A 25,140-nucleotide genomic window follows, 5' to 3' on the forward strand; every position below is an offset into this window, starting at 1 on the left:
TGCGCCGTGCGGAGCGCCCTGCCGGTCAGCTCGGGGCCGGGGGCCGGGGGCCCTGAGGGGTGGCGGGGGAGGGGGGGGGCTGCGGGGATTTGGGGTGGGAGGGGAAGAGGGGCGCGGATATGGGGTGTGCTGAGCCACGGGGAGACCGCATGGGGCGGGTGGGGGGCTGGGGAGGGCAAACGGAGCGGGGGGGGGGAACACACGAGGTTGTGGGGAGGGAGATTGGTGAGGGGGTGCTGGGGGTAGGGGTGTGCAGGGGGGCTGCAGGTGGCGAGCACTGAGCCTCATGGACGGGGCTTTTTGGGTTCCTCTGCGGGTCCTGAGGGGGAAACGGGTCCCACAAAGCAGGGTCTGTGTCGTTTAGGAGCTACGGGTAGTTGCAGCTTCAGGCTGCAGCCCTTGGAGGAGATAAATCAGTTGTGGTGCTTGGGTTGGGCGTGGTGTACCCTCAGGGTGCTGCTGTGTGAGGAGGTCTGGGGACAGTTCGTTGCCTTATCTGCCGGTAGGAGTTAGGGCTGGCAGCGCTGAAATGGGCAACTCAGCAAGCCCCAGAGATCATTACTTTATGTAATAGATGCTGAGGCTGGAGTGCCGGCCTGCCATCACCAGAGAGCTGCCACCTTCTCTCCCAGCAGGCCTGTTGCCTTCGCATGCAGCCTCTGACGCTTTGCCTTCCCTCTTGTTGCCCTTCCCATTGCTCTCCTTGACTCAGAACACCTGTGTTATTCTCATGCTTGATTCTCCTCTTGCTTCTGCGGTGCTGTGCTAACAGGAGTAAATCAAAGCAGACAGCTGTACATCAGTCCTCCAGAGGGTAGGAGCGAGGTTACGAATGCTTCAGATCTGTGTTATTAAACAACAGATCCCTGTTAGCCTACTAAAAGGGACTAGGCCCCGGCCTGCTGATTGCTCTTGTCTATGCTCCGCGCTCTTTCATTTTTTATGCTCATCTTCTGGAATCAGCTGTGCAATACTTCTTAAAACAAGAATTTTAAACTTTAAAGGAAGCGTAGTGCAGATGAATGAACGCTGCTTAATTTCTCCAGAGACTTAAGTCATCATTTATTCACAGACACAGTACAGACAACGTACAGCTTCAAATGCAGGATCATGGGAGTCTTATTCCCATCCATTACATCCGTAAGATGGATGTTTCTGAAACTCCATGCAAGTATCTCTTGCAGAAGGAGATTATGCTTGTGCTTTACATCACCTCTCACAGGGGAGCTACCTAGCTGAGAAAATCCTTCTTCACAGCCCTTTAAGTGACTGGATGTTGTCTCTCGTGGCCTAGTAACAGTGGCTGTTGTGCCCTCAGAGCATTTCTGTTGCAGAGGGTTCTTTAGGTGGGAGACAGCTGAACAAGAACGGGAGGCTGCTGGTGTGGGGCCTCCTTGGAAAATCTGGTGTGGGGAAGTGATCCTTTTCCTTTATAAAGAGAACGGAGAAAAAGCTGGTGGAGGTAATTTAGAGCAGGGAATTGAGATGAGACAGATGTGTGTAATTCATATAGGGAAACGTGACTTATTTCTCCGTACAGTTAATAGGCCATTTTGGCTAGTTGGCTCTAACAAAGCTCGTGCAGTGCTTTAAAGGGGGTGAGAAATATTTAAGAGCAAAATTTCCAGGTTGCTTCATCAGTATATTTTTCTAGTGTCTTATCTTGTGCTTGTGTAGAAGTCAGAGGTATCACGGTGGGGCACCATTTTGGCAGAGTTCATTCTGTAATTGTTCCTGTGACTGGAGTTTAAAGGGAGACTTAAGCAAACCAAGTGAAAATTGCTAATAAACTAGCCATGGTAAACGTGTTTCAGTGTAGGTATTTCTTCAGTCTGTACTGATTTCTGCAGTGTTCTAGTTAGGCTGCTAATTGTACCTGAATTAGTGTAGTCATATACTTTATATGCAGGATTGCGTGTTAAATATTAGATCAGTTTCATGGAAGGAATGAAATTACTTCAAATGTGATCGGTGTATGATGAGTTGTTTTGATTGCCTTAATTAAGGGATAGCTTGCAGTACTCAATCATCTTAGAGATGTGGGTCTTTCGTTTCCTTTTGCAGGAAGGTCCACCTGCCTATGTGTGCCCCCTCGTTCTCAGGAGATGTCCAGCGTTTCCAATTACGCCCTTCGAATGGCCCGTCTGAGTGCTCAGATCTTTGGAGAAGTTGTCAGGCCAACTGACACAAAATCTATGAAAGTAGTGAAGTTATTCAGTGAGCAGCCTTTAGCCAAAAAGACAGAGGTCTACAGCTGGTATCCTCCTCACAACACCTACTATGCCCTCATGAAGAAACTCCGCTACTTTGGTCTCTACAGGTAATCTCTCTGCTCATGGGATGGGAGCAGGAGATGGGGAAGGGGTGGCTGTGAGCTCTGTTACAGTTTCCTCTTTATGGAAAAGAGGAAGAGAAAAAGGTTCAGTTTAGAAAATGGTGCATATGGAAGTAGGTGCTTGGTTGTTGCACTGAAGACAAGAAGAGTAAAATAAATGTCTGCTAAGTAACTTCACCTGTCTGATCACAGCTTTCTGTGAGAAATAGTTCAGAGATAGTGCTCAGCAACTGGTTATTTAGAAATAGTTCTTACTCTGATCTTGTGCGAAAGGGAAGGCAGCTTTTTCAAAGAGATAGGTCTGTAGTTCAGAGTACAGCAAACCAGCGTGCTGCAAAAAGGTGACATTGTCTTAACACTGTCTCAGTGCAATTTGTGTGTCACACTGTGTTAATGACTCATTTAAAACATGAAATTCAGAAGAGAAGTGTGTTAGGCCAGAGGGGCTTTTTATCCTTAAAAATAAATTAAAGAAAATTAAATTCAAATATGGCTTAAGTAGCCTTACTAATTTCAGCTTCAACCAGTGTGTAATTTCTAAATGAAAAAAAATGCACTTCTGAAGAACATGAGCAGATGTCAGATGCAATCCTTTGGCTTCAGTCAAGTAGCGCTGTAGAAATCCCATAAAAGCAAAGTTGCTAACCCCGTGAAGTCAAGACAGATTAATTTCTATTGCTAGCATTGCAATTCTGGTCATCAAGGACTGCATCCACGATACTCTTGGTTTAGGTGGAAACGTGAAGTCTTTCCAAAATAGCTGTGTTTTGACACAGAAAGCTTCAGTGACATGATAATGTTCTTTTGCCTTCTCTTCTTGATCCCAGGGTTCCTTCTCTAGCTGCTGTATGTACAGAGAGCTTGTAGAGAATTAGGTTTGCTGCTTCAAAATATGTAATGAAGGGATGTAGGCTAAAAGGGCCTGATAATAACTTGCAAGCCTTTTGTGTGTTGTGTTTTTTTTTTTGCTTGTTTTTGTGTTATTTGTTTTGTTTTATTAAATTTGCATTTAATTTTGGTGGTACATTTTGTGGTGCATTTGTGGTACAGCAACCTTAAGCCACTTGGGATGCAGTTGTGGCTTTTGAAAATACCTTTGCACTGAAAAATAGGGGGATAGATAAAATAGAATTTATTAGAGCGTAATTGAGGATTAATTATCTGTCAGCCCCTTCCTCCTCTTCCCTGTTTTATTCCTGTGTTAAGACTCTACAGTAGCTTTCCTCATAACTCATCGCCGAAGCCACCTGAGAGCAGTGTCATGTACTAATTAGTGCTCAGCATGCCCCTCTCTCCTTAGAAGCTAATGACCTGAGCTTTCTGTGCAGCATAGGAAAGCAATGTGCTATCACTAGACTGCTGAGTTAGGTGCCAAGGGAGAAATTCTTATTCTCCATGATTTTTTTGTTTGTTTTCCATTGTGTTTAGTTGAGCAATATCAATAAATACGATGCAAGAATTACACACACGCACACAGACTTCTTGCTGAAAAGGGCAACCTTGTTAGTTCTGAAAGTACCAGAGCAAATCACATGAATTCATCCAAAAATTATTGCTAGCAGTAGCACTCAATACATTGCAGTGAGTTTCAGCAAGGGCTTTGCTGTTTAAGGAAGTTGATTTCTTTTGTTACCGTACAGTGCTCAGGGCCTTTCCCATCTAGATATTCCCAGCAATAGAGCAAACTTCTTTCTCGTTTTTTTTCTCCCCTGTTTAGGGATGAGCATCAAGACTTTAAAGAGGAGATGAGGCGGTTGAAAAAGCTCCGTGGGAAGGAAAAACCAAAGAAGGGAGAAGGAAAGAGAGCTCTCAAGAAGAAATAGTGCCACTTCGATAATACAATGAACTACTCTGGAAGTGCTGGGGAACAGCTGTAATGCTTTCTGTTCCCAGGATGAAGAGGGCTTGGCACGCGAGCTGTGTTTGGGGCACAAGAAACACATTGTGAAATACTGGAATCTACCTTGAAGTGCACTTTGGTCTTTGTGGTTTTATTTCTTAATTTCTGTAGTTGAAATATTCTGTATATGTTAGCACATGAGTTTGTCATGAGAGTCCTCTCCAACCAAGCAGTAACAACAGTAGTTCAAAACAAAAAAAGGCACTCAGTTCTTGCATACATCTGCAGCCCTGTTCCAGCTTTTCTGGATCTGGAAAATCGTTTATTTTCTTTTATTGTCCATTTTACTTTCTTGCATTAATATCGATGCAGTTTTGCATGTGGCCACAAAAAATATTTCCTAGTCCTACTGCTGCGTGTTACCTTGCCTATAATGATGAGTTTTGCTCCAGGTAAATTCTGTTGATAATTTTTTTCTGAAATTGCTGTTAAATCTATGGTTTTGTGGTTTACACTGAATAATTATTGATATTCCATTGCCTGACCACTGCACTCTCATGAATACCCTGGATATTTAGGTACTGCTACAGAAGAGGCTGAGAAACGAGAGTTCAAACCACTTTCAAGACCCCCTGCTAATTAAAATACAATATTTAAGCATACTGTAATAAGAGGATTTTGAATGTAGTTTGCCTGGAGGACTGGGGTGAAGTACTTCATAAAGTACAAAACAATTTTATGGATATGCAGTAAGTGTTTTTTTATAGCTAGGCTCCTTTGTCACTAATATTAATGCTTACATAAATTACCATTTTTAGCTGTCAGTGCCTGTCAGGGAACAGAAAGTACAGAAGGTAAGCGAGCTGCTCTGCCTGGCCGTGTGTGCATCTTGCCTGGGTGTGCCTTGAAACTGTATCTTTAATTTCCAGGCCACATAAACCTCGAGAAACAGCCCTGAGGTATTAAAGGAGAGCGATTCAAAGCGTTGAGTGATTGGAGCAGAAAGTGTTTGCACAATTAGCTTGGGGTGTGCTTGATTTTGCATACAGAGGCATTCTAAAGTAGGTAGCAACTGACCCGGGGACATTTTTAAAGCAAGCTTGTTGAAATTTAAGTGTATTTTAGAGGGATCTGCCTGATCATTGAAACCGATGAAGCTACATAAATTTGTACCAGCTCAACACTTTTACTTCACCAAGGTTATTAATGCAAGTAGTGCCAGTTGTGCTGGAGGTGGTTTTGGTGAGCTGTGTAGCACTTGTTTAGTACCCGTACTGAAGTGCTAACTGGTTTTCTAAGCTCTTGAAGGCTGTGTTGGGGGTGAAGTGCTTGGCTTCTTACCACAATCAACAAAACACTACAGAAATGAGTAAGATACAATATATATGTAGCGCGGTGGCAAATTTCGGTCTTACTCTAAATTAGTAATTTACTCCTTTTGCTCAACTCCGATGTGCCTGTGGCGTTGTGATGTTGTACATGTGATGCCTTGTGATTTAGCTGGCGCTGAAGTCTGCAGAACCTGCGACGGGCCCTTGGAGAAGCGGCCTGGTTGCTGGCAATTCCTGTTCAGGACAGAGAGCACATCATGGAGGGAGGTGTTAGCTGGGAGAGGGAATCGCCTGAGGAGAAAGTATGGCTGCTTCATGATGCTTTGTTTCTTGCTGTGGCTGTGTGTGGGTGAAGCTGCTCTGTTGGTTTGTTTGGTTAGAGGGACTAGTTCTCAGGCTCCACAGCTGAATTATTGCGGCAGCCGTGGACTGCTGGTACCCGTGGTGAAGTGTTCATGTGCAGCACTTAGAGCTTTAATAATATCAGTGTGCAAGAGGAAGAGTGAATGCAATAAAAAATGCTTTGTAGTCTTGCTACAGTGAGTATATACAACCTAAAACTCTGGGGGTGCAGGGAGACTGTTCATGTGTGTATGCATAATGGTTTACAGAGTACTGACACAGCCCGATAGGCGAGCCACGCTTATCCTTACGAATCCACATTTAGCCTGCTTAAGGACTGAGCATCTACAGGGAGAGCAGTGAATGCTGCAGGCTTTCTGTCTTCATGTGCCACCTTGCTAGATGCAGGTGTGGGCTCAGCAGTGTAACGTTAATTAAGCACGGGGATCAGATCTCTTCCTTGTCCACTCACGCCACCTGGCTCTTTATGGACTGGGAGAAGGTCCAGTCATACACGTGAAAGTGAAAGGCTTCTGTGGCTGGTCATCTAGATTATAGATTATAGGTCCCTTTTGCAACCCCACAGAGCAAACATGCTCTTAGAATCAAAGCATCACACTGGGAACATTTTGGGAAGCCACTGACAGCAGCGTATCCAAGAAGGGAGAGAAACTCACAGTAGTAGCTGTGAAACAAATGCGGACAATGACTTACTGGCTTTCACAATGACTTTGCAGTGTTAACAAGTGGGTGGAATAAAGTCATTTTAAAGAAATCACAACTTAAAAAAAAAAAAAAAAAAAAAAAGTATGAGTACAAAAATATCTCCCCTGCCTAATTGTTCATGTTTTTTCTTCTGTGGTATTAATTCCCTAGATCTACGTTTTCAAAAATGGTTGTTTCCCTTCCTCTGAGACCTTGCCTTAAAATAATGATGTTTCAGCATTTTTTGGAGTTCATCACAATATTAAGCTAATCCATTGCTTGCTGGGAGCGTAACTCTTCTGTTCCAGAAAATACAGCTTTCTCCACTCCAGGAGGGATAGAAACAGGCACTTTGCTGCCTAGCTTCTAACAGATGCTCTATCATTTAGTGATTGATGGTGCCCTGAAGAAGAGTTAATTTTGTGAGTATCAGGACCTTCACAAATAGTAATTCAGTCTTCAAACATCATGCCAAGTCGTAACACAGTGTGTGTATTTAGAAAGAGAAGTAGAGTTTCAACTGTATTTGGAGGAGTAAGGAAGAAAATGCAGCTTTTTACAGCTACCAGTATAGTGACATATCCATTTTATGCACAAATAATAAAGCTCAATTTTATTTTTTCCTTTCCCTTTACAATGATTCTTTTCACCATTCAAACTCTGCTGTGTTTTGCTAGAAAATTCACTTTTTTTCCTGCAGTTATGAGCTGGCTGGCATATGTTTAGGTGGATGTTTTAATTCTTGATCGGAATAAATCCAGTTAAGTGATCTCTGAGGGAGAAACCGAGAGCCAGCCCCCTAACCTCTTCTGCATCCTGAACAGGTTAATTAAGTGCCGCTGCTGCCCTCTATTAAAGGTGAGCAAACGCAGACAGAGGAAATGTAATGCGAAGTCAGCTGCAGTGTGAGTGCAGCCTGTGTTGCGTGCTGTATGCCGCAGACCAGCCTAGGTGCCCTGCCTGCATTTGGATTGTGACAGGAATAGCAGCCCTGAGTTTAAGCAGGTATTGGCATTAGAAAACAAGGTCCCAAACTCTTCTAACAAGTACTCCACTTTGTGTCATGCAAGGAAACGCTGAAGGAATTACTGACCACGACAGTTGGTTTTGTACTTCCTTACTTTATAGTGCTAATATGTCTGTATTTAATTATATTCTGGTATAATATAGCTATAGCTGCCAAGAACTACCCTGATAATCACAAGTTAGTTTGTGAACAGGCTGACCCAGTTGCCACGTATCCTATAGGGAGTGCAGCCATTGCTAGACTTTATTACTGGAAGTCTTGCAGACAGACAGAAGCCAACTTGCATAAGGCCGTGTTTTGTAATGGTGTAAGGAAGAAAAGCAGAGTAGTTTGCTGCTTAATTTTCTAGTGTGCTACAATACAGATATATGTGCTCTGCTCAGGGAAGTATTTACCTAGAAAAAGTTTCTCCTAATGCAAAGTTTATTCTACTTACTAAACCAATGCACTGAGTTCTCAGCAGTGTGTGAAACGCACCTGTTACTGAGTCGTGCAATGGTTTTAGACAAATATTTTATCTTCTCTGCATTTCCTTGAGTAAAATTAGAATAACAATGACTTAGTCAACGTGTCATGAGAGTAAGCTACTTTTAGGATGGTGGTTTACCCCAGGAGAACCTCGTGTGAAGAGCAGCTGAGTTTGGCTGTAGGAGGACTCGTACCTCTGTGCATTTCAGAGCTTTATTTCAGAGAGCTGCTTTCCTGCGACAGTTGATGACATTAACACTAGAAATAAGCTGTGGCAAGTTACTGTGTTCACACAGTAAAAATATGTATGTAATAAGAAATCTGTTTTTATTATTAAATTGTATTTTTAATTTTTTTTTTAAAGCATGTGTGTACATAATCGTCTACCACTTCGAGTTCAAAGGCCATTTTAGCATGAGTTTTAAAACAAAATGAAAAAACAACAATCATCAGTCTATATGTTTTAGAAAAGCTTCATGAATCTTAAAGCCTGCTTTGATGGGGAAAGGCTGTCTTATAGTGTTTTTTTTTTTCTCTCTTTTAAAACACTAAGGATAATATGCAAGGAAAACAAACAACGGGGATGCCAGATTAGTTCCTTTAAACTCAGTTCTCCTGCATAGCTGTTCGATAGTGACTCTTGTGCAGTCCCTTGGGAGTAGATCCTGGAAACAAAGCCCTTCAAGGATGCTTTCTGTCCTGTCGACACTGAGACATGTGAGTGCAGGATCTCTTCTATCTAACCTCTTCCAGAGGCAGCTTCATTATTCTGAACTGTCCAACCAACAATTGGAAAAAAACAAGTGTAATAATGTGTCTTGAGTACATAGAAGAAGGAATAGACAGGAAAACATCTGAAAGAATTTGCTTGTGAAGGCTCAGTAAGAGCAAAGCACAGCTACAGTGTGCTTAAATGAGGGCCATAACCACCGTACTGGTTGAGAAATTATTTAGGGTTGTCTAAGGCAATAGATAGGAAATAACAGGATCATGATCATTACACTGAAGTATCTTTGTAAGTACCACATTACATTGTTCTGGGTGGAATACTGGGGAAAACTCCACAAGGTAAAATATTTAGAAACATTGCAAATGCTCCCAGGAGGTGGGTTGTGGCTCTCTTAGTCAGAGCTAGCCTGAGTGAAGAGTTATAAAACAGCACAGGGACCACTTCTCTCTGGGAAGAGGAGGCAGCAGACTGGATGACCTCATATCATAGCTAGGTCTACAAAAACAAATCTCACCAAGGGCTAAGAAAGGGTTTTTTTATATCCATTATGTTTTCTGCCTACACTTGAAAGTACTTTACTTCATCCCAGTGCTCCTAAAGCAGTTTGTAAATATTTCATAGAGTTCAGGGGGGTCTCTTCCCCTTCAGTTGTTTCTGCAGGGATGATGTTTGCCTTATAGGCTTTTTCAGCAAATAGCTGTTCTATTTGTATTGGGGGCAAAAAAAAAAAAGGCCACCTGAGCTTCAGAAAGTCTAAAAAAACATGGTACTGCCACATGCAATGGTGTGTCACTGCAAATACATCATTATAAATGTAACTCATTACTAAATTTTAATTACAGTTTTGCCTGGATGAAAGTAAATGAGGTTACTTGGGCCCAAACTCAGCGGTGGATGTCTGAAATTTTATTCCAGACTCCAGACCAAAAGATGTGGTCGAACGTTAGAAGTTGTGTGAACATTCAGCATCTCTCACTGCATCAGAGACACTTGGTTCTGAATAACTGCTAGGTAAATCCCATTACAGTCATAGTCTCCTTTGCCTTTGACTGCTAGTGGTCTCTTCAGAACAGGACTGATGAAACGACGTCTCTTTAAAGCTCCTGTCATGCCTACTCGTGCAGTAGCTGCTTCCCAGTAATGCTCAGCATTGATCAGAAGCACATCAGGCTGCCTGGGTACCAAGTGCTGGATTCCACAGAGAGGAGAACCACAGGTGGCTTAAAGAAAATCTTATCTGCTCCAAGTCTGGGCGAGTACAGTTCAAGTCCTGTACTGATATCTGGGTGATGCTGTCTAATTTGCAACCAGCAACCGTTATAGATAATGTCTAACATTTCTAATTTTTGTAACCACGTGGGAAGGCAGCCATGTGTGACAAGCAGCATCAACCTGCTGCTCAGAATATTTTGGGGGGAGCAGTAAACAACGACCGATCCAGGCAGCATGAGGGCATGCGTTCAGTATGGGACTTGGTGGCTTACATACACAGATACATATTTCTGAGATGTCAGAGTTTATGCTGGCTTTCTGTTTCAGGGAGATAAGGCTGCTGTTTCAGCAGATGTTACTCAGCACTGCCTTTAGTTTGTAGGCACAGGAGCATCTGTATGAAGACTCGAACCTGAAGCAGCATTCGGCTGGCTTGTCAGAACTGGTACGTTTGTACTGAAGAGCAGGCAGCGACTGAGGTGGTGCTGACTCTTTTTTTATGGTGCCTCTTTATTTTTCTGCTTCTGCACTTAGTCATTCTGCTTATACACTGTGATGTTTGCCAAAATACTGCTTCGTTTGCCTGACACCAACACAGCCAACAACGTCTCTGTATTCACAAACTCAAATTGTTTGATAGTATCACTGAGTTTATTAATAAACATTAATGCCCTCTGAGGACGGAGAGTAGGGTATTGATTAGGCATGCAAACCACTTAAAAATAAAAAGAAGCTCTAAGCTGGAGTCTTGCAGAATTCCCCCAGAGGGGGGTAACATAAATTGTGTTCATACAGCAAAACAAATGTGTCTTCTGGAGACAGAAGTCGTATCATATTAAAAAGTAATAACCGAGTCCATCGGCCTTTAGCATAACCGCAGGCTTTAAGCAATCCATAGCATCAAAAACTTAGAGGGGTCACTGAATGCTGCACCAGAAATTTTGCCTTTGGTCAAGTGCGTACTGACAGGAGCTATCAGAATACAGCACTGTGGTTCAGGCTGTCCTAATTCCCACATGCTTGGCAGGCAGCTTGTCCTCTTTAGGAGGGCCTAAATGTCTGTGAGGCTTGTAGTGTTTTGGTGGTAGTGAGAATTAGAAGACAAGGATGGATTGTGAACTGTGATATCGATTCTGCCATAAAAGAAACTTATGTTTAAATATCTAAATAAGCTGTATACATGTATACTGCAATATAAGCATTCGTTTATTTGTCCTGTCACTGATGAACAATAATTAGAACTCCAGCAATGTGGGGTATTGCCCTGAAAAAATATGAAACCGTGAGGCCAGGACAGGGAACAGCAATGGTAGAACATTGTTAATTTTCACTGGCTGTGCCTTTCTAGTAAAGGGCTTGCCATGTTTCGAGGAAATCTCATCTTGCGGTAGCATGTTCTGGCACAAAGCGTGTCCTGTACCCCTGGGTTTCTGCGGGGATGAGAGAGGGATTCTGCAGCACAAGAAACAATCTATGTATGTTACATGTTTCTCCCCCCCCCACTGCACTTAATGTTCAGCCTCTGAAATTTAGGGCTTGTCACAGAAAGTGAGCATTTCCCTGGAAGTCTCCCTTTGAGGGTGCCTGTACTGCTTTTTAAAATCTGTAGCTCAAAATTGGGCAGGCAAGGACAGAGAACATGGAAAAAAAGTTCAGCAACGCACTATTAAAAAAAAAAAAAAAAAAGAGACAAAAAATAACAAACTTCATGTTAGCATTGTTTTTTCTAGTAAAACACTATATTTGCTCTGTGACAGACGGAAGAGTCTGCTTGATTTGGTAAGTTTTTATGTAATAGCTTGTTACTCCAGAAAAGTCTGATGATAAAATGAGATGTGGAGAGAGGGTCAGTGAGCCATCAAGAAGAGATGGTGAAGTGGAAGAGAAATGCCACTTCACCTCCCACAGAAATAGTAAGGGCAGTATCTGAGCTGTTGCTTTAACAATCACAGTGGCCACAGAAAAATCTCCCCTTTCAAACTGAGCTAGCAAAGCTCATTATAAAAGCCACGTTCCCACTGTCTTCTACGGCACTCTCACAGAAATTCCCATTGATTGATGGAGGACTGTGAGAATGTGTTGAGCAAAACTGTGGTTTCTATGTTTGATTCAAATAATTGATTCGGCCTTTTCAGACTCTCAGGGTTCCCTTACTCCAGACCAATACCAACCCTAATGGACATTTTTCTGCTCAGCGAAGAGGCTAGACACCACCAGAATAAACTATGTGAGCAGGTGGGTGTGCTAACTAAGCTGAAAAGGGATGTAGAGTTACCAACTTGCCTGTAAAATGCTGGAGAACCAAATTACAGCAGGTATTCGGGCTGGGGATGCTCAGCTAGCTTGGGCTTTGTGAAGGAAAATCCAAAGACTGGGCCATGACTGAACAGTCATTTTCTGAACAGCAAAATAACTTGCTTGGTATGGATCCTTTTCTTTATTCTCTTTCTTGGAACTTACTCAATCACATTAGCTTCTTTTGTGCCTAAATGGGATGGTTTTAAGTTATGAAATGTGATTGTTCACACTGGAATAATAATGCTAGGCATCTAAAACTATTTAGTACTTAAAGCTGATCAGCTTATCACTGTCCAGCACAAAGGACTCACAAATCAGATATCTGAATGAGCTGAATACATTAAAGTAATGATGAGGTATTCCAAGTTGATGGGAGGGTCTTGACTAATTCTCTCGAACATAAGATTTGGTCCTGCGTTCAGTAACGTATGTCAGACAGGAAAATCAGTGCTCCCTATTCCTTTGTTTCCCTCTTTTCATCTGCTTCTCGTTTCCTAGGAGAGTAGCATCTTCTCTCCAGTGTCTATTTCAACTACATTCTCTCTCCCTCTAATCATTTGTCCCATCCTTCCCTCTCCATTTTCACTGTCTGCTACTTCTGTTCTCCTAATAGCGACTTCAGGGCTCATGTTCTCTCTTGAGCCACACCTGCCAGCATCAATGCTGCTGTTGAGCAAAATGTGCAGTTTTCTCAGCTTCTCGTGCACGCATGCAAGTGAGGGCAGGAAGCCAGCAGAGAGAGAAGCAGAGCACTGAGATACAGCACACATGTTTCTGGACCCTGAAGTCAGTACGAAGATAAGGAAACGGGATACTTGTCCTTGTGATGCTGAACACCATGCAGGGTATGAGAAGAACCTATGTGCAAAGTCACTCCCTTGTCCCAGTTCCCACACCTGTCCCGTTCCCTGGACCCTCCCATACATCGGCTCCAAAGGAAGATGTTTTCCTTTTTACCTCCTGAAGGTCTAGGCTATGATTTAAGGAACCAGAAAAGCAACAGTTCTATAAATAATGACTCTAAAGTAAGTTATGCTAGAGTCAAATGAAAACTATGTTAAAATGTCCAATACCATTGCAAGAAAAGAAAATCTGAAATATTTTTATATCAGTTTGTTATAAGCATTGTGTTTAATGGTAGAACGATTCATATTTTCTTCTTCCCCCCTCCTTTTTTTCTCCTAGTTTCCAGTCATCCTCACCACTTCTGCTCTTTTATTTAGTTCAGAGGCAAAGAACTATGAAGTCTCCATGAACCAAAAAAAAAAAAAAAAATACAGATGAGATTGTTCAGCTGCCAAACTTAAATCACCACCTGAATATAGCCTGATTTCTCACTGAAAGTATGAATGTCTGAGGTTCAGCAGTGTCACACAGAGGTAAACCTGGACTAGAATTTTCTAAGAAGCTACCAAAAGAAGAAAAAAAAAAACATGATCTGTACAGGGATAGTAACAAAAAAAAACAGCCTTGTTTTCTCTATTGTCTATCCTTGGAGCAATCAGACAGTGATTCCTAGAAATATCAAAAGATGTACGGTATATCTTAAAATGTAACAGTGGGATAATATGTCTACATAGGTGCTAAAGGGAAGTGGGAAAAAAAAAAAAAAAGGGTTCTTTCCCCAAAACGTGTTTTCAACATGCTGTTCCTGGAGAGCAAAGTAACTTTCTAACGTATGTATTATTCTCACTAGTAATCAGAAAACAATTAAACTGTGGACAACAGCATAATTTTTGACCTGCTTAATATTTTCTGGCCCAGATTACAGGAAGCATGACTGTTGCCGTTAGCGTCTGTGTTCCATCAACATCTGTATTTCTGTCGCTAAGACTGAGACTTAATCTGATCTATAAACAGTACTCTCACCTGAAATGCATGAAATTGTGCACTTTCACTTCATACTGCGGCACTTAAAAGTGGTATATTTTAATATGCTCTAGAATATCTGCTATTATTTTCTCATGGTGCAGAATTTAACAGCATTTTCAAACATGTGGGAGAAGCGCAAATGCTACCATGTGTGGGAAAAACACTTTTTTTTTTTTGGGGGGGGGGGGAGTAAAAAGGATAAGTGTTTTTTGAAAATCAGTACAAATTTTAAGGGCACTGTTGACATCCAGAGTTTACGTAGAATTTTCACACCACTTTAAGAAATCAATTTCTATTATCATAATATGCAAATTATCTGATTTCTTTTTTGGTTAAGAAACTGGAAGTTTTTGTTACACCAGTAAATTATGAATGCTTTTTTTTTTTTTTCCTTTCTTTTGTTTTGTTTTTGAGATAATGTTCTCTATGGAAAGCAAACCAAAAATGAGACCAATCCTAGGTTTCATCTAATAGTCCTTTTGGATACTCTCTTTTCGGAGCATCTCATTAAGACTAATGCTTTTTTGAGGGAAAGGATAAAGATGTATTCAAACGCTCTCAATGAGATGGTTGCTGTCAGATAACCATCTGATTTTTTACTGACTCACTGAAACATTGTTCTCTTGAGGTTCAGGTGTTGATTAGATCAGAAAAATGTTCTGGTGGGCAAGCCAGCTGAAATGTCTGTGTCTTTTAACAAGCAAACTTTTTCTCTCATCTGAATCAAATAATTCTGAAGATGATTAAATGTCAATGCATAACTACGAGATTGATGGGAGGTGGCAGGTTTTGCATTTGCAAGTATAAATTACTTGCTGCAATACCAGACAAACAGGCTGTGCTGCATTGCAGGAATCAACTAGACAGTGCCCCGAGTTGCCCGCGCATTTGATAGAAGAAAACAATCTTTCAGATCTATATTAAGTTTGATTTTGACCTGCGCAGATAATAAAAACTAGTCTATGTAAAAGACTTTGATGGTATCAATTCTCACCAGATAGGATTGCTTACCGCCAGGAAAGTCACAGTTCAAAATTAATTTATCTTTCATCATGATGGAATAAGCATAGACACCAAAGGTTTTACCACGTAGAAGTGTAAGAAATCCCATTTACCATCAGATGTGCGTTCTCCCAAACAAAGGAGAGTATAGCATAAGCGACAGATTTCTGCCTCCTTCCTACACACCCAAATTTTAAAACAGTATTCTGTTCTTTATTAAAAATTTAAAACATGAAAAATGTTCTGCTTACCTCGTGTATCTTGATGGTAACTTGTTGCTGTGTTCCTAGTTTTGATCGCCAGTTGTCATTAGGGTTCAGAATTGCAGCTCTTCATGTGGAACATCGAATGTAACAACAGAATTTAGCAAATGTGGTTTATGTGAATACAAATCCAAAAAAAAAAAAAAAAAAAAAAAAAAGAAAACAACAACAACAAAACAGAAGCTCAGGAATGAAGGGATGCAATATTATTAAAAGCACTAGGAAAGACATTGTAAGTTACAGATTGATAATAGCCTACTAACTCTACTGTTAGCTATGTCCTGGAGATAAATTGCTTGAGGAATAAAACAAGGGCTATGTGTATGTTCTGTACATTGTGACTAAATTACCCCTTGGTGTAAATTTCTTTGAAATGACGGTACTTAATCTGCTGGCTGACACATATTACTCTGTTAGCTTTGCCATTAACATCAATGAGATGTGTACTGGGAGAGCCACTTCACATTACCTTTACCTTCTTTCCCTGAGAAGTTCAGGGAAATTTGTCCCAGGGAGATTTGACCTCAGCACACGTGTTATTTTTCAGAGTCTGTGCACACTTTCCACTACCATTACGAATTCTCATCTCATAGCAGGATTTGCTGATAATTATCCTCTTCAGCAAAGTGGCTATTAGAGAGAAATCTCTCAACTTGGCGAGCTGATAATATTGTACATTTGATTCTTACATTTGTGCAACCGTTTTGGTGACTGCACTGCAGGTCACCTGTCATAAAAAAATCCTAGACTTCTATATAAGGAGGGTGTAACGTGTCAGATAAAATCCCTTTAGATGTTAATGAGATTATTTTGGTTATTTCTCATTTGTGTTCCCGTGTTTAATACTGTGTAGCTTTGTGTAGAAAAGACCCACTGCTAAATTCATGTCCAAAGTTTCTTCTCTCATATTATGGGATCTCATATTGTAGACTCCACGGTATTTTTGCTGAGTTCATACTGTAAATAAATGTTGCATTTATTTACCAGTTTGCACCACTACTGTTACCGAACTGAATTCTAAATGCTTTGACACGCTGGTGGCCCCTGAGTGAAAGGTGAAATATAAATCCCAAGTCTGTCATCAGGATTATTACCCTAAGCAGTTGTATGGTTCAGTGTTCACAACCGAAGCAAAACAAAGATAAGAATGTTTGCACTTGCATGTTTCAAGTTAGTGTTTTAATTGACTACCGTAAAATAGATCAAGTTGTGATGTAACAGCCTTTACGTGCTCTGAGATCGTTGTTCTGATGTGCTAGCTCTTCTTTGCAACCTATTAAAATATAGTTACCAATTTCATGTTTCTCATAAAAGCGTTTTCATCAAGAAAGCAACTTAAAACACCTGAGTGAGCGAATGCACCGTGTGTGTGTTAGCAGCATTGCAGTGGGTGTGGCATGCAGTGACTGGACACGGGTCAGGTTTTTTTGCTTTAAACAGCCGTGCGCTGCCCCTGGGGGGGATCAGGGCCGTGCTGGCCATGTCTGCAAGAGCACAGCAGGGCAGCTGCTCCCCCAGCACGAGCAGGCATTGGGGAGCAGCGGTGGCTTCCAGCTCCTGAGCCTGTAGGGGCATTTCGTGTGCCAGCCCCGCTCCTCTGCCATTCCCAGCAGAGGATGGAGGCACCTTGCAGCTCCCACCCTGCGAGCTGACGTTTTTCTCCAGAAAACCTGGCGATCTGTGAAGGAACTACACGTCCTCTCGTGTGTGCAGGGTGGACGCACATTTGGGAAGTGGGGTCTGCTTCAAGCCCCCAGATTGGGCAGAGCTGGCTGGATGACGGGAGAGATGTGTGGAAGCGTTAGCACTGTGCACTTCGTCACATGGTGAATTTTTGGGTTGGCGTGTGTGGTGCCAGGAGGTGGACTGGATGTTCCCTGTGGGTCCCTCCCAGCTCGGGCTGTTCTGTGACTCTCTGAGACTGCCTGGGGGAGCTGAGGGGCCTGAAGGCGCTGGATGTCACCACAGCACCAGGCTGCGGCAGGGCAAGGCCTAAGCGTCAGTGGGAAAGACAGAGATGCTGTTAGCAACTATTTTAACGGGAGTGGGTGAAGCTCCTTCAGAGGGCATCGCCACATTGATCCCTGTCGGCAGCACCTGAGCCTTCAACCCAGCAGCGGGGCCCTGCACCCCGCCCGCCTCAGCCCCCGCCCCCGCCGCCATTGTTGGGGGGGGGGGCGGCCGCCAGGGGGCGCTGCGGCGCGCGGAGGCGGGAGGGGGGGCTGAGGGGGCGTGGCTTAGCGTGGGGGTGCGAGTGGGCGTGGCCTCGGCCGGCGGCCGCGCGGGTTCCCAGGGCGACGGGTGGTCGCGCCGTGACGTCAGGGTGTTTCCCGGTGACGCCGGGGCGGGCGCAGGCGCCGGGGCGGGCGCGCGCGCGCGCTCGGCGGCGGCGGCGGCAGCAGCGGCAGCGACAGCGGCGGCGGCGGCGACTGCGGGTGACGTCACGGGCCCGGGCGCGCCGCCGGGAGCTGCCCGGGATCCCCGCGCTGCGCTGCGCTGCGCTCCCCTCCCCCTCCCCTTTTCCCCCCTCCCGTCCCGTCCCGTCCCGTCCCGTCCCGTCCCGTCCCGTCCCGTCCCGCTACGGGTCGCGGCTGGGCCCGTCCCGGCGGCGCGGCCGCGGCTCCCCCCGCCCGCCCCGCCCCCGCCCCCGCCCCCTCCCCCTCCCCCGCCCCCCCCGGCGCGGGCAGCCAAGATGGCGGCGCTGAGCGGCGGCGGCGGCGGCGGGGCCGAGGGGGCCTCGCTCTTCAACGGCGACGCCGGCCCCGAGCCCCCCGCGGCCGCGGCCGCTGCCCTCGCCGCCTGCTACGGCGCGGGGGGAGGCGGGGACCCGGCCATCCCCGAGGAGGTGAGGACGGAAAGGGGGGAAATGAACGGGGAACGGGGAACGCGGGGGGGGCGGCACGCAGCGCATCGCCTCGCCTCGCCTCGCATCGCCCTCACGGTGCTGGGGCGGCTGTGCCCGGAGGTGCGCTGCCCTGCTCGCTCTGCCGTAAAAATCCCCCAAATCGTGCAAATCCCCGTGGAATGGGTTCGCTAACCGGCTTGTGTTGCGGCCCCGTGATACCAGCGCGGCTGAGGGGGTCGAGAGACGGCGGTGCGAGGGAGGGGAGAGGAGGAAACCGTGGCAGGAGACGGGGGTTATTCGGAGCAGCCCTCGTGCCAAAGGAGGTGGCACTTCCAAAATGTTTCGGCTCGCGTGGGTTGGCAGGTTTGACTCCCAACGCTCAATTACATGCTGCAGGGTTTTGTCCTCATGTTCTTCTTTTTTTCCTTGAATATCTTGCGGCCCTGCATGAGCGAGGAAGAGCAGCAGCCCGGTACCTGGCACGCCTGCTGGCCGAGAGGCTGCCCCGTCCCAGCCATGGGTCCGTGTGCAGGTGGTTAAGGAGCGTGTGGCCTTGCTGTGTTATGTACAAGTTGAGAATAACGAAACATGCGGGTCTAAGGCAGAGCCAGTGCTAAAATTTCTGCTTCTTGAAGCGGTTTTGTTCTCCAGTTAACTCGCTCTTCCTTAAGTCGTAGGTAATTAACTTTTGTTTACAGCCGAAGCGCACGTATTACGTCAGCTAAAAGTAGTTTTAATAAAACTCAAGACCAAAAAATCGCTGATAAGGTTAAAATAGAAACCATCCTTAATACAAAAACAAGCCGGCATAAACTCTAATGCAAATTTGAGGTAACTTAAGTCAGAAAAATACTGAGGTGCACATAACTGACTCATGGCTCTAATAGAAGTGCCGGTCTTAGTGTTTTGTTTTGTTTCTTCAAGAGAACGTAAGCCTAGGCTTTAAAAGTAACCTTGGTGTGGGAGTGCATCAAGGAGCGTAACTTGGCATATTTGGAGGGGATGCCTGGAAAGGTTTTAGTTCCACGGCCGTTCAGGAAATGCCCTCCTGGCCTCTGGGAGGAAAGCCTTGTGTTCTGCACTGAGCGTCTCGTTTTAAGAGGCGGGTAACCAAGAAAAGTCTTTGACAGCACTTGAAGTAAGCGGACACAAACTCGTCAGCTGAAGTCCTCTGGTAAAGGAGGTGTTATGTATCAAGATCATAATCAAGTGTTGGTTGAAACTGCAGCAGCATTATTTACCGACTCAAGGCTCGGGGCTTTGCAAAACAAGTTTACGCTGTATCGTTCAAATCATGGCCAACTTTTAGTCGAACAATGAATGTAGTGCTTCAGAAGTTGCCTTTTCCATCCTGAGAGCTGGTACTAAAAATCCTCAAATAACAAAGTCCTTACATAAGAGAATAATAATTGCTGAAGCAATTTTTTTCTATGTTACAGTTGAAGATTAGGAAGAACGCTTGCATGTGTGCTTATAAGAACAGAACACTTAGGAGATAAATCCTTTTGCCACCAAGAAGTACCTGAAAAGTGTAGGGGCAAGTGAATCCAGGAGGAAATTTTTTCTTCCCCTCATCATCCTGCTTCTGGTATTAGGAGGCCTGCGATGAGTGCTGGCATCCAGAGGCTTGGAGGCTGGCCTTTGGCAACCCCACGATGAGTTGTCAGGACTAGAGACTGTCTGGATGGGAGGTTTTCAGCATGTTGTGGGGTTGCTGATGTAGTAAAGTGCGTGAAACAGCTGGGAGGAGAGGCTCTGATCTTGTTGCTAGAGATTATTTACACCAATATTAAATAATTCAAATGGGATTTTCTGTACTCAGAGCTTTGTGCCCTCGAGTGCTCTTTGGAAGGCAAAAATGGCTGGAAGCTGTGAACTGAGGCCCTGAGCTGATCTCTTCCTAGGTGGCAATGCTGGTTGATCCTGCATAAATACTAGTTATATATTTAGAAACCTTAATCTTGCAAAACATTTTTAAGAAGAAGAAAAAAAAAATAGAATGAAAAGATGTCTCTGAACTTAAATAACTGGTGGGATCTCATAAAGTAGCGTTGGTATGATAAGAAAAGTCGGCATCATTTTTGTTGCAGTAGCACTTGGGGAACCTATCGTGCAGGGAATTGGAATAACTTTTAATATGTTTCACTGAAGAGTTGACAATTAAATGTGCTGCTTCTTTGGAAAGTTGGAAAGAGAAGCATTTTTTACTTCGTTGCTTTTGAAATTCAACATGAAACATATTCCCAAAATTGCAATTAAGTTTCATTGCACTTGTGTTCAGTGACTGAGCTAAGTTTGCAGTCAGGATTGCCATCCCATTTAACTGTGAGGACGAGTTACACTTTGGCTGGAGATGAAGCATCTCATGGCCAGTGTTCTGCAGGAGCGTATCTCAAAAGATAGCCCAAGAGTTGTGTTTTGCACAGCAGCAGAAAGGCCTTTGCTGAGTACTTGGTCGGACTTTGGGCTGCGGCTTCAAGCAGTATGTGGTCCAGCTGGGGAGGGTCTAGAGAAAAGGAAGGAGAGGCTAGATCAGACCTTTGAGGAAAGACTGAAAAAATTAAGGTCATTTAAAAAAAGAAATGGAAATTGTCGAAGATGCCAAGAAGAGCACAAATAACTTGTTCTCTGGGTTGATGGTCATGACTGCTGGGAGTAGTGATTTTAAATGGTAGCAGGAGATTGTTTCAGGTTACTAGCAGTCCTTTTCCTTTATGACTAGGGATCATGAAGCAGGAAAGTAGACCTAAATTATCTGAAAAATGCCTATTAACAGATTCTGTCACCTCCACAGACGAGTGTATGTCAGGAATGATGGGGGAGGGTTGAGCTGGGTGTAGAAAAGACAGTGATTTTGATAACCTCTTGTCTTTCTCTCCTTAGGCTTAAAGGACTTGAGTTTAGTGGGGGTGTTTTTTTTTTTTTTTTTTTAAAAAAAAAAAAAAAAATCTGCTTATGCTGTTTTACCCAAAAGGCAATGGGATTAACAGCTGTGTTCTGTAGTAGCTCTTCTGATTACACAAAACTTGCTTAATAGACCGCTAGGGTCTGAAAAGTTCGGCTGTCTCAGGGGATTTGCCTTCAGCCGGTGTGGATACCCACAGCCTGGATACAAGGCGCTTGGTGCCGAGTTCTGTTGTGAATTGATGTTGGTACTTCAGCTGCTAGTGCTATTTCTACTTGTACTTTGTTGTAGTTGTTAAAGATGTCTTATTTTTAAAGCTGTTCTAATAATATCTTTCTTGACACTTGTTTTAGCTGGGAAAGGCAATTCTTTTGTTGCATGCAGTTAAAAGTACCGTAGAGGAGATGTGGTTTTTGGTTTTTGTTTTTTTCCTTTTTTAATGGAGTTATCTCTTAATAACAAAAAATCCTTAAAGCTCCAGTATTCTACTTAGCTTTATTTTGTAACAAATCCATAGTTTAGTTCTATTAATTGCTGTACCTGTAGGAAACGTGAAATCCACCCTAAAATCCTTCATGCACAAAAGAGGAAATAGGATCTTATTTGTACTTGGGAAAGAAATAAAAGGAGGCTTCGAATTAGCATGAAGCTGATAACCATCTTCCTGCCGAGCCTGGTGCAGAAGCTGCAGGTTTCACAGTTTTTTGGAGACGCTTCTCTGCCGAGCGCGTTGCCTGCAGTACGTTTCAGTTTGAGCAACCCCCTTTTGAAGGGCAGTGCAGCAGGAATGCCCCGTCATAACCGTAGTGGCAGATGATTAATGCTGCTCCCGTCGCTGCAATCGGGCTGAAGCTGATCAAAGGGTGCCCCGCCACCCGGAGGGGCCACTTCTGCCATTTCGGGTACCTGCGCCCGGGTACGCAGCCAGATCCACGCCAGCTGAGTGCCGCTGAGATCCTCTCCCAAGTTGATTCAGCTCGCTGAAGAAAATTGTGTCACTTTTGGTAGGTTTTCTGCAAGGGTAGCAGACTGAATCTCCTCAGCAAGGCGGCTGGCGAGCTCCAAAGCTCGTGTGCAGTAGGTGGCAAGAAGAATGTGGTTAGGGAGAGCAGTGCTAGCGTTTGACACGCACATACACACCCTTCGTTTTTTTAAGGTCACCACTGTCCTGTTAGAGTACACTGGTGTTCGTTTTTCTGGTGTATGTTTGACTGAGAGCTCTTGTGTGGCTGAAGCTTTCTTTGCTGGACTTGTCAGGCTCAGATCCTGACGCGTTAGGTCTTTGTGGTCTTGAGTTTCCTGTGCTAGGCTGTAGCAATCGTGCCTGGTTTCTCTGGACAGCTTCTGAGTGCACCTTTCATGCCCTGAGCATGTCAGTGTTTCACCGGCGTGCCAGGGACGCCAAGGCCCTCTCTGGGCTGCTGGTACAGCAGGCGTTTCACCACGTGAGACTGCGGGGTACAATATCCAGTTTTCTGAGGTGTGAGATGGCTTTCACCATGTTCAGCTGTTCACACGTGTGTGTGTGTGTGTGCACGGCTCTGTCCTCAGGGCTGGTACAGCACACTGCAGCGTACAACACACATCTTGCTCTGCTGCAGTTTCCCTCTACCAGTTGCTCTGGAGCTTTTGGGGCGTGCGATGCAATCCTCTTAATCTGTTCTCCTGCACAACGCTTCTTTCTAAAATGATGAAATACGTATTTATGCAACTGATTTCCTCTCTGTGACCAGTTCTAAAGTTATACAAGGCTGCTTGAAGCAGAATTACGGGCCTTTTTCCTGTTCAAACACTTGCAGCAAGGAGCTGAACTTGTTACTCCACTTTTTTAACTTTATTTTGGAAGGAGCAGCAACAGTGCCTTTCCTTATTCTGTTTGATGACAGTTTATGCTTGTGGCCCCTTGCAGAAAGAGGTGGAGGGGCTGAAGGTGTAGTTTTTAACCATCCCCGTTGTCTGTTCAGGCGGGAGCTCTCAGGGAGCAGTGCTGTGGCTATCATCCCACATGGAGAATTCAGACCCATATAAACAGTAAGGATCCCAAACCAGAGCCCATGCTCTTTCCAAAATGGGGTTTGTTGTGTAGTGCTTGGTACCAAGTGAGCTCTCCACCCTATCAGCACCACAGTCAGGAGGTGATAGGGGTGTCTGTGTGCATTCGTCCCTCTGAGCTTCTGACCAAGTGAAATATTTTTGTGATTCTCCCAGTATACCTGCACAAAATGTAGTATGAAAGGGAGATGAAATCTCTGCTTGCAGGGTACCAGTTTCCTTTCCAAATCTCATGTCTGGGAGGCAATCGAGTTTGTTAGTGAACAAAATGTACTTACTGATTAAAACCGTGCTGCATTATGAGGTTGCTAGGATTTTTTTTCCCCTGCAAGAAGGGGAATACCGGCGGTAATATCTCACTGCTGTGCAGTGAGGCCTCTTAAGCAGTACGGTTATTAGTAAAGATGTTGTTAAATGTACTGCTAAGTGGTAAATACATCTCAAATGCAGTCACACTGTGTTTAGTCAACGTTTTCTGACCCTTTGGAGCTCGGATTTGGTAACCCCTAACTTTTATTGTTCCTTTCAGATGAAGGGAATACATCTTCAATGTAGATGTGTCTGAAGTGTGGGTAGCACACCTGGTTTCCTCCCTCTCTATTGCAAGTTACTTATTAATAATGCCTCAGAAGCACTAAAATCAACTTGAAATAAAACATTATCATGACTTTAAGGAGTTAGTAGCAGCTAGGCGTTTGGAAAATCTGGGTGGTTGTATATTAACACCGCAGCCTTTGAAATGGTTTTGCAAATTTATGCATTAAATCTTAAAAAGTCAAATGTTCTCTCTACTTTTAAGTAATGCAGATTTAAATGCACGTCTTAAGCATCATCTGAGGTAGATTTCAGAAAGGACTTCTTTCAATCTTTTCATATTTTTTCTAGAATGCTGTTTGTTAGTGAGAATAAATTCTTGTGACTTTTCTGAAGCTTGTGCTGGTAGTTGAAAATCTTCCCAGTCTCCAGATTCAGTCATCACAGCTTATGGGCCTTGCAGCAGCCCTTATGTGACAAATTGTTCTCCAGTTTGATCGGTTCAGGTCTGACTGAACCAACCCACAAGGTCTTTCAGCGTTTTTTCCATTTGTCTCTGGAATAGATGGTTCTTTTCACCATCCTGCCGTGATGTGTGCTGTGTCTTGTTTTGATTAATTTATTTTTTAAAAAGACCCTCCTAGCTCTTTGTACAATGAGTGGCAAGGAGCCAGTTCTGCCTTTTAAATTATTTCGTTTTCCACGGTGCTGTTAGAGGTAGTAGGCAGGCTGGTCTGCTGAGCTGAACAGAAATGCCATCTAGGAAAATGTGGTTTCTATGGCAGTTTCTATTTGTGACTGTTTGCCGAGATTGTGGGCAAATTACTTGTACCTGGCTTATTATGATTTTTTTTATTTTTTTTTGCTTTATAAAACACACTTGCCCTTTTGAGGGTTTGAAGATCTGTTTGTGATAAAAAATGAGATGCCTTAGTCGCTTTGTTGGATGACAGCTCCACTTAAACTAATAGGGTAGATTTGTGTTTGATGCTTATTATTGAAATAAGTTCGGATTCTATAAGAATATATTTGTATTTCTAACCAGTTAGGAGAAAACACATGCACCATGTAGCAAAAGACTAGTGGTTGAATATTGTAAAGTGCACAGAAAATTATTTTCTGGATGGATGAGATGAACTTGTAAATAGGCGCTGTTTGTCTTCTCTGGGTAGTCTAATTAGTTGGGTGCTCTGGCAAGGAGCGAGCAGGAAGGTTGTGCAGTTCAGGGGAGACTGTTTTGTCACTTTAATTGATGTGACCCAGCCTGTGTCAGAGCTCTGCTCGACTCGCATTTGCTTCTTACATGCAATTATTGTAATTAGCTGGTTGGCTGCTTGCTTTCCATCGCTGATATGACTTGTCCTCAGTGTAACGTGCAT

At 43.9% G+C, this 25,140-nt stretch overlaps 2 protein-coding genes across 3 annotated transcripts in view; both read left to right on the forward strand.

The window, feature by feature from the left end:
- MRPS33 (mitochondrial ribosomal protein S33) lies at positions 1–6,061 on the forward strand. 2 transcript variants are annotated; one of them, XM_082758310.1, is made up of 3 exons: positions 1–24; positions 2,065–2,320; positions 4,053–6,060. In XM_082758310.1, the coding sequence occupies exons 2-3, from the start codon at positions 2,106–2,108 to the stop codon at positions 4,156–4,158; spliced, it is 321 nt and encodes a 106-aa protein (XP_082614436.1). In that variant the 5' UTR covers positions 1–24; positions 2,065–2,105; the 3' UTR covers positions 4,159–6,060. The 2 variants fall into 2 exon arrangements, with proteins under 2 accessions (XP_082614436.1, XP_082614437.1); XM_082758311.1 differs by lacking the exon at positions 1–24 and adding an exon at positions 887–1,462 and having other exon boundaries at positions 4,053–6,061.
- Positions 6,062–17,975: 11,914 nt separating this feature from the next.
- BRAF (B-Raf proto-oncogene, serine/threonine kinase) overlaps positions 17,976–25,140 on the forward strand; it is an 85,432-nt gene continuing 78,267 nt past the window's right edge. Inside the window, exon 1 of the mRNA XM_082769802.1 lies at positions 17,976–18,270. Coding sequence (XP_082625928.1) covers positions 18,118–18,270 — 153 coding nt within the window. The 5' untranslated portion in view covers positions 17,976–18,117. The remainder of the gene's footprint in view (positions 18,271–25,140) is intronic.

The sequence above is a fragment of the Aythya marila genome, assembly GCF_965140915.1.
Source record: "Aythya marila genome assembly, chromosome: 1".
NCBI classification, from domain to species: Eukaryota; Metazoa; Chordata; class Aves; order Anseriformes; family Anatidae; genus Aythya; species Aythya marila.